The sequence below is a fragment of the Eptesicus fuscus genome, chromosome 6 (assembly GCF_027574615.1).
Source record: "Eptesicus fuscus isolate TK198812 chromosome 6, DD_ASM_mEF_20220401, whole genome shotgun sequence".
NCBI classification, from domain to species: domain Eukaryota; kingdom Metazoa; phylum Chordata; class Mammalia; order Chiroptera; family Vespertilionidae; genus Eptesicus; species Eptesicus fuscus.
Genome location: NC_072478.1, coordinates 26,206,062 through 26,220,649, shown reverse-complemented (window position 1 = coordinate 26,220,649; position 14,588 = coordinate 26,206,062). Strand labels below are relative to the sequence as shown.

Genomic DNA, 14,588 nt, shown 5'->3' with positions numbered 1-14,588 from the left:
CCAGAGTATGGCACTCAGGGTGAGGGGGGGGGGGACCAGAGTATGGCACCCAGGGTTCCACTGGGGGGTTTTGCTCCAGAGGAGAAGGCAGCTGAGGCCTGGCTGTCCTCTGACCGTTCTGCAGAAATACTGGATTTAGGGGATCCTTGGGGGACCTGGGTGGGAGTGACAAGGAGGGGAAAGAGACAAAGAGGTTCAGAAAGTGAGAGCAAGAGACAGAGGGAGGGAGAGAGGGAGAGAGGAGGGGGAGGACAGGGAGAGACACTGAGACAGAGACGGGGAGAGTCAGAGACACAGAGCCAGAGAGCCAGAGAAGTAATAAGTGACAGAACCATAGCTGAGACCCAGCCCAACGCAGACAATCAGCGGGCACAGGGACAAATGGCGAGAGACGCACAGATAAAAGGAGATATACAGAATTACAAAGAGGCATCCAGAGAGGCAGAGAGAGAGAGGGAGGGGGAGAGAGAGGGAGAGGCACAGAGAGAGAACATGGGAGAAAGAAGAAGCAGTGGGGCAGAGATTGGAGGGTGAGAGAGAGAGAAAGGAGACCAGAGATGAGATCCAGAGAAGAGAAAGTTAGGGAAAGTCTGGCTGGAGGGGGCGGGCGCTGGGATCCCCACCGTCTCCGCCCCGGAAAGCGGGGCTTCCGGGTTCACTATAAAGCGGGGAGCCCGGGACCCCGGCTTTAGCCACCCGCCGCTGGTCATGCGCTCCAGCTCGGACGCCGTCCTGGACCCCGAGGCCCCGCGGCCGCCCGCGCCCCCCGGCCCCGCCTGCCGCCGGCTGCCCTGGGCGCTGAGCGCCGCGCTGCTGCTGCTGCTGCTCGCGGCCGCCTGCGCCGCCTGCGCCGTCCGCGCCTGGGAGCGGCCCCGCGGCCCCGCCTCGCCCGGCCCCAGCCCCGCGCCCGGCTGGAGGCTCCCGGAGCTCCCTCCCGACGCCCGGGCCCGCCTCCCCGACTCCCCGCAGGTGAGATGCGCCCCTCCTTGGGACCCCTTCTGTACCCTGCACCCCGGGCCGACCCGCTTCTGCACCCGAGCCCTTGAAAGCACCCCTTCTTTATCCAGGACATTCGGGGGGCGCACCCCTTCTCGCCTTGTTACCCCCGTGAGACCCCATCTGCATCCGGCACCCTAGGGCGGGACCTTTTCTCCATCGCGGACCCCGAGGGGCACTTCGAACCTTTGAGGGGACCCGCACTTTTTCCCTAACCCCCGGAGAACCTAGACTTTCTCCCGGACCCCTGGGGTACTCCCGCTTTCCTTCCAAGACCTCCCTGTTCCAAGGCCACCTGGAGGGATCACCCTTATTTTCGGTCTTGAATCCTGGTGGGTGCTGTCCTTGCGGACCCCACGGGTTGGGGCCGGTTGAGCCCCCAAGTTGAGGTGTGCTTGTGCGTTGGTGTTGGGGTGCTCTTTTGGAGCAGGGGGAAAGGAGAGCGTAAGGTCTGCGCAGACGCGGTGGGGCCCTTTTCTGGGGGCTGCGGAGCGGTTGGGGGACCCTCCATTCACGTTCTGCTTGTCCTCCTCAGGATGTGGGCGTGTTCGCGCAGCTGGTGGCCCGAGATGGTGAGTGTCCTGCGCCATCCCTCTACCCCTCCCTCCCTCCCTCCCCCCCGGGGGACATTAAGTGGGAGGGTCCCGGGAGCTGGAGGCCTCCTTCTGACTAAATCGGACCCTCGACTCCTTCCCTCTCTGAAAGCTGTCTTCTCCCCTCTTTGAACCTGTCTCTCTGGACTCCCGCTGCTCCTCAGCTGACTTCCATCTGCCCACTAAAACCCACCCTCTCAGGCCTAGGGCGGGATCCCCAAATCCCATCCTGGTCTGGTCTCTCACACTGGGCTCTGGGAAGTTCACCCTCTCCTTCCCACTCGCTTCCCTCCTTCCTTCCAGAGACCTCCCTCCTTCCTGAGACCCCGCTCACTTTCCCTCCCCTTCCTCCTTCTGAGTCCCCACCTTCAAGCTGTCCCATTCCTCTCACCTCCTTCTCTAAACCCCTTCCTTCACCCCCCCCCAGTCCCTAACCCTACTCCCCCCTCCCCATCCCCTTTTGCAAGTGTCTGTTCCTCGAAGTGTCTCACCTTCCACCCCCAGCCCTCTCCAAGTCCGCCCCCTCCCTCTTCCTGACAGCCTCCCCCCTTCTTCCTGTCCCTTCCTGCCTCCATCCCCTAGCCCTCCCTCCCTCTGAGAACCTTTCCGTCTTCAGAGCCCCATTCACCCCCTCCCCAGCCTGTGCCCCTGCCACATCCTTGCTCAGGATAACCCCTCCCCGCTTCCTCCTCTTGCAGTACTGCTGACGGAAGGGCTCCTGCATTGGTACAGTGACCCTGGCTTGAAAGGTGTGTTCCTGACACCCGGCCTGAGCTACGATGAGCACACGCAGGAGCTGGTGGTGTCTGAGGCCGGCATCTACTACGTCTTCTTGCACCTGGAACTGCAACGTGTGGTGGCCAGACCTGGCTCTGGCTCTGGCTCTGTCTCCATTGCCTTGCACCTACAGCCGCTGGGCACAGAGGCTGCAGCTCTGGCCCTGACCTTGGACCTGCCGCCATCTTCATCCTCTGAAGCCCGGCACTCAGCAGCTGGTTTCCGGGGTGGCCTGCTGCACCTGCGTGCTGGCCAGCGCCTGGGTGTCCATCTCAGTGCTGTGGCTGGGGTGCACCCCACCTGGCAGCTTGCACAAGGTGCCACGGTCTTGGGCCTCTACCGAGTGGCCACCAAGGTCCCTGCTGGACTGCCCTTGGGACAGCCTTCATGAGGCAGGCGGGGTTGCCACCCGCTGCAGGGAGACTAAATCCTGCCTTTCTTCCGCGGGGCCTCGGGTGATGGGCCCTGGCTTCTCTACCTCACCAGGCAGGGCAGGAGTTCTGGCTGCTGACACCCCCCCCCCCCCCAAGGACTTTCCTGGTCTCTCTATCACTCCTGCCCCAAGTCAAACCCTTGGTATTTATTATGAGCCTGCGCTCAGACAGTGGACTTTATATTTATCTGTTTAACTTATATTTATTGAATGCCCAGGCGAGGTACTGTGCAGCACGGCTGGAGAAACAGACCAAAACAAACAAACGAACAAAGAAACAAACAGCAGCAAGCCAAACAGACCTCAAAAAATCCTTACTTACGTTAATATGTGAGAAATAAAGACTCACTCCTAGCCTCCCCCTTTGGGATTTGTGGGGTCGCTTTAGGGGGTCTGCAGAATTCTTTGTTGTGTGAGTTTCATTCATGCAACTTGTCTTTTGACCATCTACGATGTGTGAGGCACTGTTTTAGGTGTTGAGGACACAGCAATGAACAAAACAGACCAAAACTCCAGCTTTTGCCAAGCTGGCGTCTTATAGGCAGGTTTGCCACTGTGACCGTGATTGTCTGTGACCTGGTGTGCCTGGGCCAGGGGGCAGTGTGAGATGGTGGATGGTACTGGGTAATAAAATGTTTATAAATTTAATGATGACGTTACTGAGCTTTTACTGTACACCAGACAGTGTTATCGGAGACTCACAGCTACTGTATGCTTTAAGGATTTATTTTTTCCATTTTACTATTATGTATGCTCTTGAGGTTATTTTCCTCTATGGTAAGTGGGTGGTGGAAATACTGTAGAATACAGTTCTGCAGGAAGTCACTTGCCAGCTCTGTTCAGTCCCATCACGCCAGTAACTTAAAATCAGCCGCGGGAATCAGCAAATGCTACAAGCCAGGGCTTGCTTTATTGTCTGTGGTCATCTAGACTTAAAGTGATGGAGGAACTGATGTTAAACAAGTAGATTAGACTTAAAAGGGCATCTTGTCTCTATCTGTTATGTTGTGAATACCAAGGAAGTCTTCATCTAGTGTTTTCAAACGGATATCTGATTTTGTAAAGAAGTTGCTCATGTTTTCACAAGCAAGTGAAGTGTGGACATACGTCTTTGGCCCGTTTTATCTTAGTATTATTATTATTTTTTTAGTTGATTTCAGAGAGGAAGGGAGAGGAAAGAGAGATAGAAACATCAATGATGAGAGACTCATTGATTGGCTGCCTCCTGCACACCCCCTACTGGGAATCGAGCCCCGCAACCTGGGCATTGAACCCGGGACCATTTAGTCTACAGGCCGACACTCTATCCACTGAGCCAAACTGGCTAGGGCTTATCTTAGTCTTTAAAAAGAAAATACAATCTACATCACTTGTTTGTCCCTTGCACGCAGGGTTGAGTATGGGTACGAGAGAAATAAAGACTCACTCCTAGCCTCCCCCTTTGGGATTTGTGGGGTAGCTTTAGAGGGTCTGCAGAATTCTTTGTTGTGTGAGTTTCATTCATGCAAACTTGTCTTTTGACCATCTACGATGTGTCAGGCACTGTTTTAGGCATTCTGTAGAGAATCAATGAACTACATAGAATTTGCAATAAAGAGTATTCTCTATTTTATTCATAAATGGTGTCCTACACAATCATTTATGCCTACAAAATTTATAATAGACGCACAATTTCATCTCCCCGCCCCCCATAGTCAACCCTGCGTGCAAGTGACAAACAAGTGATGTACATTGTATTTTCCTTTTAAAGACTAAGATAAGCCCTATCCTGTTTGGCTCAGTGGATAGAGTGTCAGCCTGTAGACTGAAGGGTCCTGGGTTCGATTCTGGTCAAGGGCACATGCCTGGGTTGTGGGCTTGATCCCAGGTAGGGGGCGTACAGGAGGCAGCCAATCAATGATTCTCATCATTGATGTTTCTATCTCTCTTTCATCTCCCCTCCTCTCTGAAATCAATTAAAATAAAAAAAAGACTAAGATAAAACGGACCAAAGATATATGTCCACACTTCACTTGCTTGTGAAAACATGAGCAACTTCTTTACAAAATCAGATAATGGGTTGAAAACACAGCACCACCATGCTGTCCCTCTCTCCAGACCTAGCCAGTTCTCCCTGCCCCATAATTTTGTCACCATGCAGAACTTCTGCACTGGTCCATATAAACTGGCTGGACCCTGGCTTTCCTTACAGATCTAGGACAAAAGGGGCTGGGTGGACAGAGAAGCCTCCACAGAGCAGACTTTGATTGGTCTTAAGAAGAAGGACGGGGTGAGTGAGGCAGAGGTAGGAGAGTTCGGTCTGCGGTGGTCAGACAGGAGGGTGTGAGATGGACAGCAAAAATGTGGACGTGAAGGTGAATGGCATTTGCCTGGTCCATTTCTACTCCTCAAGGGGTTTGTCTCTCCTGAATGGGCAGAACTGACATTGAGCTAACACCCATGAGTATGGCCATACTAGGCATTAAATTACTAAATTACTTCCATACTGGTTGGCGAGTACCCATTACTCCTAATCCCCATTCCTGGATACTTCCTTTGGATCCCTAGGATGGCCCTTGTGACCAAGCATCCAAAGCCTTAACCCTTGGTGCATCCCTAAGATTCGTGGGGAAAGGTAGTCCCCAGAATTCTTGGTCCAGGGACCACAGTCAAATCTGATTGGTCAGCGTCTGGCTACACTGGTTGTTGCCTATTGAATAACACCCTTGGCACCAGGTGATGCCTTCCCTTGGCACAGCTGATTGGATAGATTCATGACAGAAGCTGGGCCAATCTCCACAAAGTGGGCGGGCTTGACCTCACAGGCAGTCTTAGTCAGGAAATCGCACCTCTACAGGAGAGAGAAGCATGAAAGGGCCCATATGCAGAGAGAGAGAGAGAGAGAGAGAGAGAGAGAGAGAGAGAGAGAGAGAGAGAGAGGGAGAGAGGGAGAGAAAAGGAAAATGCACAGGAATTCACAGGTGAGACCACAGAACCCTGGAGAGACTGAGGAGGGGCCTAGGTTTTCTACTTGCCCCTTCCTGGTGACATGGGAAGCCCTATGCCTATTGGAAAACCCTATGACAGGGTGGGACAAAAGTAGGTTTACAGTTGTGAGTACACAAAACACAGACTTTATTCTTTATTAACTATTGTATTATTTTCCATACAAATGATCGTCAACCTACTTTTGCCCCACCCTGCAGCTTCCCAGGGCCACAAACTGGGTGGCCTAAAACAACAGACACGTATCGTCCCCCAGGTCTGGAGGCCAGAAGTCCAAAATCAAGGTGCCAGCAGACCATGCTTCCTCTAACGCAGTGGTTCTCAATCTTTCTAATGCCGCGACCCTTTACTTCATAACTGTAATTTTGCTACTGTTATGAATCATACTGTAAATATCTGTGTTTCCGATGGTCTTGGGCAACCCTGCTAGCAGTTCTCAATCTGTGGGTCATGACCCACAAGTTGAGAACCGCTGCTGTAGAGCCTAAGACCATCGGAAAACACAGATATTTACATTACGATTCATAACAGTTGCAAAATTACAGTTATGAAGTAGCAACGAAAATAATTTTATGGTTGGGGGTCACCACAACATGAGGAACTGTATTAAAGGGTCGCGGCATTAGAAAGGTTGAGAACCACTGCTCTAAAGGCTCTAAGGAAGAATCCTTACCTGCCTCTTCCAGTTCCCAGTAGTTGCCCACAATCCTCAGTATTCCTTGCTTCATAGCTGCATTACTCCAATCTCTGCCTCTCTCTTCAATGGCCTTCGCTCTGTGTGTCTCTGTCTTCATTTCTCTTCTCTTCCTGAAAGGACAAGTCATATTGAATGTAGGGCCCACACTCATCTGGTATGACCTCATCTTAATTTAATTACAGCTCAGTGGTTGAGTGTCAACCTATGAAACAGGAGGTCAGGGTTTGATTCCAGGTCAGGGCACATGCCCAGGTTGTGGGCTCGATCCCCAGTGGAGGGCATGCAGGAGGCAGCTGATCAGTGGTTCTCTCTCATCATTGATGTTTCTATCTCTCCTTCTCCCTTCCTCTCTGAAATCAATAAAAAACCAATTTAAAACAATTTAATTACATCTGCAAAGATCCTATTTCCAAAAAGGGTCATAATCTGAGGTTCCATGGAGGACATGAATCTTGGGGGAACACTTCAACCCAGTACATCTAGTATCTCCCCTTGGGGGCAATGAGAAACTTCAGCATCCTATGATTTTCCTTCTGGGGAGGGTTCTGTTCTGTGCTGCCAAATGACTTTTAAGATAGTGGTCCCTGCCCTAACTGGTTTGGCTCAGTGGATAGAGAGTCGGCCTGTGGACTCAAGGGTCCCAAGTTCGAGTCCGGTTAAGGGCATGTACCTTGGTTGCAGGCACATACCCAGTAGGGAGTGTGCAGGAGGCAGCTGATCAATGTTTCTCTCTCATCAATGTTTCTAACTCTATCCCTCTCCCTTCCTCTCTGTAAAAAAAATCAATAAAATATATTTTAAAAAAAGATAGTGGTCCCCAAGGATGCAAGTCCCCAAGGCCATTGGTATCTTTCCTAGTGGCTTTGGGATCTGAGAGGCTGTCCTATTTTCTGGGTTATGTTAGTCTGAGGGCATCCCACAGTGCTTGGATCCCAAGTGTCTGTAGGATGTTACCAAGACTCAAGGAATGCAGATGGAATTCTACAGTAGTAACAATAACCATAGTTGGAATTTATTACTGCTTAGTGGACCAAGAAACTAATTGCTTTGCAAGGACTCCATCAGGAAGGTACTATTCTATTTTTTAAAAAATTCTTTATTGTTGAAAGTATTACATATGTCTCCTTTTTCCTCCATTGACCTCTCCCCGCCCACTCCCGCTCCTCCTCCCCATTGTCTGTGCCCATTGGTTATGCTCATAGGCATGGATACAAGTCCTTTGGTTGATCTTTTAACCTTCCTCACCCCCCTGCCTTCCCTCTGAGGTTTGACGGTCTGTTCAATGCTTCTATGTCTCTGGATCTATTTTTGTTCATCAGTTTATGTTGTTCATTATATTTCACAAATGAGTGAGATCATGTGATATTTACCCCTCTGTGACTGGCTCATTTCACTTAGCATATTACTCTACAGGTCCATCTATGCTGTTGCAAATGTTAAGAGTTCTTTCTTTTTTACAGCAGTGTAGTATTCCATTGTGTAGATGTAACACAGCTTTTTTTAAAAATATGTTTTATTGATTTTTTTTCTTTAAGAGAGACAGAAAGGGAGAGGGAGAGAGAGAGGTAGAAACATCAATGATGGGAGAGAATTATTGATCGGCTGCCTCCTGCATGTCCCCCAATAGGGATCTAGCCCACAACTTGGGCATGTGTCCTTGACTGGAATCAAACCTGGGACCCTTCAGTCTGCAGGCCGAAGCTCTATCCATTGAGCCTAACCAGCTAGGGCGTAACACAGCTTTTTAATCTACTCATCTACTGATAGGCACTTAGGCTGTTTCCAAATCTTAGCTATTGTAAATTGTGATGCTATGAACAGAGGGGTGCATATATCCTTTCTGATTGGTGTTTCTGCTTTCTTGGGATATATTCCTAGAAGTGGGATTACTGAGTCAAATGGGAGTTCCATTTTTAATTTTTTGAGGAAACTCCATACTGTTCTCCACAGTGGCTGCCCCAGTCTGCATTCCCACCAGCAGTGCACGAGGGTTCCTTTTTCTCTGCATCCTCACCAGCACTTGTCATTTGTTGATTTGTTGATGACTGCCATTCTGACAGGTGTGAGATGGTATCTCATTGTTGTTTCGATTTGCATCTCTCGGAAGATTAGTGACTTTGAGAATGTTTTCATATGTCTCTTGGCCTTCTGTATGTCCACTTTCAAAAAGTGTCTATTTAGGTCCTTTGCCCATTTTTTGTTTGGATCGTTTATCTTCCTTTTGTTAAGTTGTATGAGTTCCCTATAAATTTTGGATATTAAACACTTATTGGATGTAACATTGACAATTATGTTCTCCCATGCAGTGGGCTTTCTTGTTGTTTTGTTGATGGTTTCTTTTGCTGTGCAGAAGCTTTTTATTTTAATGTAGTCCCATTTGTTTATTTTCTCCTTAGTTTCCATTATCCGAGGAGCTGTATAGGTAAAGATATTGCTACGACATATGTCTGCTATTTTGCTGCCTATGGATTCTTCTAATATTTTTATGGTTTCCCATCTTACATTTAAGTCCTTGATCCGTTTTGAGTTTGTTTTTGTGTATGGTGTAAGTTGGTGATCTAGTTTCATATTTTTGCACGTATCTGTCCAAATTTCCCAGCATCATTTATTGAAGAGCCTGTCTTGACTCCTTTGTATGCTCTTGTAGGGCTTGGGTCAATTTCTGGGGTCTCTGTTCTGTTCCATTGGTCTATATGCCTGTTCTTGTGCCTGTACTCTTCTATTTTTATTCTAATTTTACAGGCAAGGAAACAGAGGCCCAGGGAGGTTAGCCCATCTCACACATCCAATAACAGGTAGAGTGGTGGACAGTATAAGTTCTAGAGCCAGACTTCCTGGAACCCTGGTCACTTCCCAGTGACCTCATAGTATACATAAAAATTTAGGTTGAACCATACCCTCAATTCATATGTTGAATTTCTAAGCCCCAAGACCTCAAAATGTGACTGTATTTGGTGACAGGATCTTCACGGAGGTAATTAAGTTAAAATGATGTCATTGGACTCGATCCTAATCCAATATAACTGGTGTCTTTGTAAAAAGTAGAAATTTGGAGATACACACACACACACACACACACACACACACACACACGCGCGCGCGCGCGGAGAATTCTGTCATGTGATTGTGAAGATGGCCATCTACAAGCCAAGGAGTCAGGCCTGGAACAAATCCTTCCCTCACAGCCCTCAGAAGGTGCTAAGTGAAGTGTGGACATACTTCACACCCTGCCCACACCCCAGTCTCTTTTGGCAATCCAAATGGACTGAACTGATATGAATAGGTTTATGGTTTTTCTTTATTCCTTAGCCGAAATATTCATAAAGCAGAGGTATTAGTATGCTGGATTGCGGGGGCTGCCCCAGAAACCCCTGGTGGGGTTAATATTTGTGTAAAGTTAAAACTCTCAGGTTTTTTCCTTCCTGTTTGGGAAAAACCCACTTCTTCCTAAGTGTGTGTTTCTCTCCTGCAAGTCTCCTTGGCTACCCACACAAACCGTTTTGCTTCTGACAGTTCAGATCACCAAATACGTAGACGTTTTTCCCCACACCAAAAAAGCAATTCTTAGACACCAGCTGGGTGTCCAAGAATTCAACTAATACTGATACCAGTTAGCTGGTGAGCGATAGCATCAGGTCCCACAAGACTGCTGCTCCTGCGCCCACCTCCCCCACCCCCGCTTCAGAGGCCACTTGAAAGCCCAGGTTATGTAACCTGTGCTTCTGACCAACCAGCTGTAAATCAAAGGTTCCAATGAGCACCCCCTCTTGGGTTCAATTATGAGTGTTCACGGAACTCAGGGAAACACTGACTTACATTCACCACACCAGTGTATCAAAGGGTATGAGAAAGAATTCAGTGAACAGCCAGATGAAGAGGCCTGGCAGGGTCCCGAGTGCAAGAGCTTCCGTTCCTGAGGAGTTTGGAGTCGCATCTTCTCTGTGTGGATGTGTTCGCCAACTTGGAATCTCCCCGAACCCCCTCCTGTCAGTATTTTATGGAGGCTTCCTCACATAGGCACGATCAATTATTAACTCCATTTCCATTCCTCTCCCCTCTCTGGAAGGCAGGGGGTGGAAGCTGAAATTTCCCGGCTTCGAATCAGGGCTTGGTCTTTCTGGTGACAGCCCCCATCCAGGAGTCACCCAGGAACCTACCCAGAGTTGCCTCATTGGACCAAACGATGCTCCTTGAGTTCTTATGACTATGGAATTTACAAGGCTTTAGGAGCCCTGTGTCAGGAACCGGGACAGAGACCAATATGTGTATATGTATACGCTACCTCTCAATATGCGACATATATCATATTACCATTGCAAATTCTGGATTTCAAAATATTTCTGGCTTCCAGGGCCTGGGATTAGAAATTATGGAATTTATTAAAGGATTGGAATGTGGATCAAGACACAGATTCTCACGGCAGTATGTGTGTGCTGGCCGCTAGCGGTCCAGTGAGGAAGGAGTGGAGATGTACCTGCAGAGTATACTTTTTAAAAAAAAGTGTGCATGGGTGGACCTGGAGAGTATTAAGCTAAGCGAAATAAGCCAGTCAGAGAAAAACAAGTATCACATGATTTCACTCAAATGTGGGATGTAATGAACCAAATAAACTGATGAACAAAAATAGACCCAGAGACATAGAAGCACGAACAAACTGTTGAACCTCAGAGGGAATGCAGGTGAGGGTGGGTGGGAAGAGATCAATCATTGAACTTGTATGCATATATGCATAACCCGTGGATACAGACAATGGGGTGGTGAGGGCCTGGGGCGGAGGGAAGAAGGGAGAGGGCTGGAAGAGGGTAATGGGGGACTTTTCGGGGGTGGGGGTGGGGCTATGTAATACTTTCCACAATAAAGATTAAAAAAATAAATAAATAAATTGTGTTGCCCTGGTCGGTGTGGGTCAATAGTTAAAGTGTCAGCCCGAGCACTGAAGAGTCTTAGGTTCAATTCCCAGTTAAGGGCATGCGTTGCAGGTTCGATCCTTATTCCAGTCGGGGAGTGTTTGGGAGGCAACCAATCGATGTGTCTCTCTCACATCCAAATTTCTCTCTCTCTCTCTCTCTCTCTCCTCATATCTTCCTCTCTTCCACTCTCTCTAAAAATCAATGGAAAAAATATCCTCGGAAGATTAACAACAACAAAAAATTGTGTTAAGGATACTTAATGTGAGATCTGCCTTAACAAAATGTTCAGTGTCCAGTACAGTATTGCTAACTATAGGCACAATGTTGTGCAACAGGTCTCTAGAACTTCATCTTTCCTAACTGATCTGGCTTATTTCACCGGAATAATGTCCTCAAGGTTCATCCATGTTATTGCATATGGCAGGGTTTTCTTTTTTTAAGGCTGAGTAACATTCCATTGCATATGGCAGGGTTTATTTATTGCATATGGCAGGGTTTTCTTTTTTTAAGGCTGAGTAACATTCCATTATGTGGATGTATCACATTTCCTTCATTTCTTTATCCACTCACCTGTTGATGGACATTTAGTTGTTTCTAGATCTTGGCTATTGTGAATAATGCTTCAGTGAACATGGGAGTGTAGATATCTTTTTGGGACCCAGATTTTAATTCTTTTGGGTATACTCCCAGAACTGGGATTGCTGGCTCATACAAAACAGGCATTTTAGGGTCCCACAGAGCTGAGTTCCAGCCCTGATCCTGCCATTGCTAGCTAAGCTGTGCATCCTTGGGCAAATGCCTTCATGTCTCTGGGCTTAGTGTCTTCAATTGTAAAATGGAAACAAACTTTGCAGCTCATGGATTCTTGGGAGTATTAAGTCAGCTAATAGCACAGTGTGTGTGTGTGTGTGTGTGTGTGTGTGTGTGTGTGTGTGTGTGAAGCATTTGATCCAATATGTGGAAGATGAAGTTCCTCAAGAGAGGATTTGGAAAGTGAGCTCCCGGTGGGGAAGACAGCATGTACAGAAGGCTAGAGGTAGGAGAGTGGCTAGAGTAGTGGAGATGGGAATGAGAGGGTCAGACCATGCAAGCTTGTGGATGCCAGCTTAAAGCTTTATCCTGAGGGTGATAGAGTATGAAGAAGACAAGCAGTCAGATTAGCTAGTTAGAACCAGATCTCTGTCAGGGGTGTAGAGTTTGCACAGGTGGCAAAGAATGGAGGCAAGGAGGCCCATGGAATTATCCCAAGGAGAGATAGTGGGAGGTCTGAAATGGAGTGTGGCATTGAAGATGGAGAGGCAATGAATGCAGACAAAAGACACACGATAAAAGGAATAGGACTTGGCAAGGCTTTGAATGTGGTTGAGATGGAGAAGCCAAAAATTTTGGCTCATGCAACTGGATAGAGAGTGGAAGCACTTGTGAATTTGGGGGACTCTAAGGATCACAGGTCACTTTGGGATATGTGAAAATTTTCAAGTGCTTTTGAAGGGACAGTTTGGAAATACTGAGTTAATTCAGTGGCTATGCAAACTCTTTGTCTGGGAATGGAAATTTGAGAGTTGTTGGTGTATTTACATTATGGACGTTTGGGGCAAGTAAGAGGTCTCTTAGAAGAACAAGTACAGACATACAGATGAGAGGGTCTAAGATCAAGCATCGAGGGTCTCCAATAAGTAATGGTAAGGTAAGGGGCCAGGCTGCACAGAAGCCTGACCCGGAGCAGCTGGACAGGAAGGTGAGAAACAGCACCCTAAGGAATCTGTTTCAAGAAGGAAGTAATGGTCGATGGTGTCCAACCCTGTTGAGAGTTAGTTAAGATGAGAAGTGAAAATATTTGCTGGTTTGAATCATCAGACTCAGGGGTGGTTTTATAAAGACCATATACTCAGTGAGTGGACAGTGAATTAGTGTGGCCTGAGAAATTAGTGACAAGTGAAGACCTTGGCATTGCCTCAATGGACAGCTTCTTAAAAACAAGTTCGTAGTAGGAAATAATTTCAAATTTAAAGAAACATTAACATGAATAAGAAGAGTACAAAGAACACTGTAAAATCTTTACCCAGATTCACTGATTGTTACTTTTTTACCCCATTTGCTTCATTACTGCTCTCTCCCCTTCCCTCCCCCACTGTGTTGTGAATAGAAATTAGAAGTATTAATTTGAGTCAGACAAGATCAGGATTAGTGAGAAATAAAACAAGAGGAAACCATGAGCTCGCAGCTGGGGCAGTTTTAGGAAATTCCAAATGTAGTGTCGTGGATTCAGAAAAATGGGAGGAAGTTCTGGGGCATTTATCAAGGTGATTACTTAGAAAGAAACACAGGAGCCGGCTGGGTTAGGTTTACTCTCTGTTCTGGTGCATATTCTAAGCTGATCCAATGGTTTAATTTGCCCTGAGGCTAAGTCAGTGGATATAAAATATCAAGTTGCCAGCATTCCTTTCCTGAGTCAAATTATAGCAAATAGAATAGGCAGGAGAGCTGGAATTTTCAAACATAAAGATGAGCAGGCAACTAAGAGTCACCAGGCAAGTGACCAAAATCTAACTAGGAAAGAGACAGCACGAACTCCACAACAGCTGAAAAGAACCAACCCCTGAAGAAATAGAGTTAACAGAACAAAAGACTCCCGAGCAAGTTTAAGTCCTCTTCCTAGAAAGATTTTATTTTAGAATAAATGATATTTAAATACACCAATAATAAAACCTATGAGGACACTCAGGTTGAGTGAAACTCTTTGTTATCAAACTTTTAGAGAGAGAATGAAAGTTTAAAGATGAAATACCATTGCTCATTAATATTCCAAGATACGAAGGTGCAAAGGAATTGACTTACCAGGGTGAGATTAGAGAATACTTTTTAAAATTCACTTATTTATTTATTCAACAAATATTTGTTGAAGGATTTTCTTAAAATAAAATGTTATTGATTTCAGAGAGGAAGGGAGAAGGAGAGAGAGAGAGAAACATCAATGATGAAAGAGAATCACGGATCAGCTGCCTCTTGCATGCCCCACACTGGGGATTGAGCCTGAAACCAGGAATGTGCCCTGACCAGGAATTGAACCCTGACCTCCAGGTTCATAGGTCAATGCTCAACCACTGAGCCATGTCAGCCAAGCTGTTGAAGGTTTTTAATATATCAGTACTTCCTCCCCACAGGTCCCTAGCCCACACATCAGAAGGAGGAATTGC

At 47.3% G+C, this 14,588-nt stretch overlaps 1 protein-coding gene across 1 annotated transcript; it reads left to right on the top strand.

Annotated features, from left to right (window-relative positions):
• The first annotated feature begins 665 nt into the window (after positions 1–665).
• TNFSF9 (TNF superfamily member 9) lies at positions 666–3,447 on the top strand. Its single transcript, XM_028159396.2, has 3 exons — positions 666–969; positions 1,532–1,568; positions 2,288–3,447. Exons 1-3 carry the CDS (start codon positions 709–711, stop codon positions 2,755–2,757), a joined length of 768 nt encoding a protein of 255 aa, XP_028015197.2. The 5' UTR covers positions 666–708; the 3' UTR covers positions 2,758–3,447.
• Positions 3,448–14,588: the final 11,141 nt, after the last annotated feature.

Coding starts and splice junctions, on each gene's coding strand:
- TNFSF9 (XM_028159396.2), top strand. CDS start 709: ATGCGCTCCAGCTCGGACGCCGTCCTGGACCCCGAGGCCCCGCGGCCG. Junction 970..1,531: donor GCCTCCCCGACTCCCCGCAG/GTGAGATGCGCC, acceptor TGTCCTCCTCAG/GATGTGGGCGTGTTCGCGCA. Junction 1,569..2,287: donor GCAGCTGGTGGCCCGAGATG/GTGAGTGTCCTG, acceptor CTCCTCTTGCAG/TACTGCTGACGGAAGGGCTC.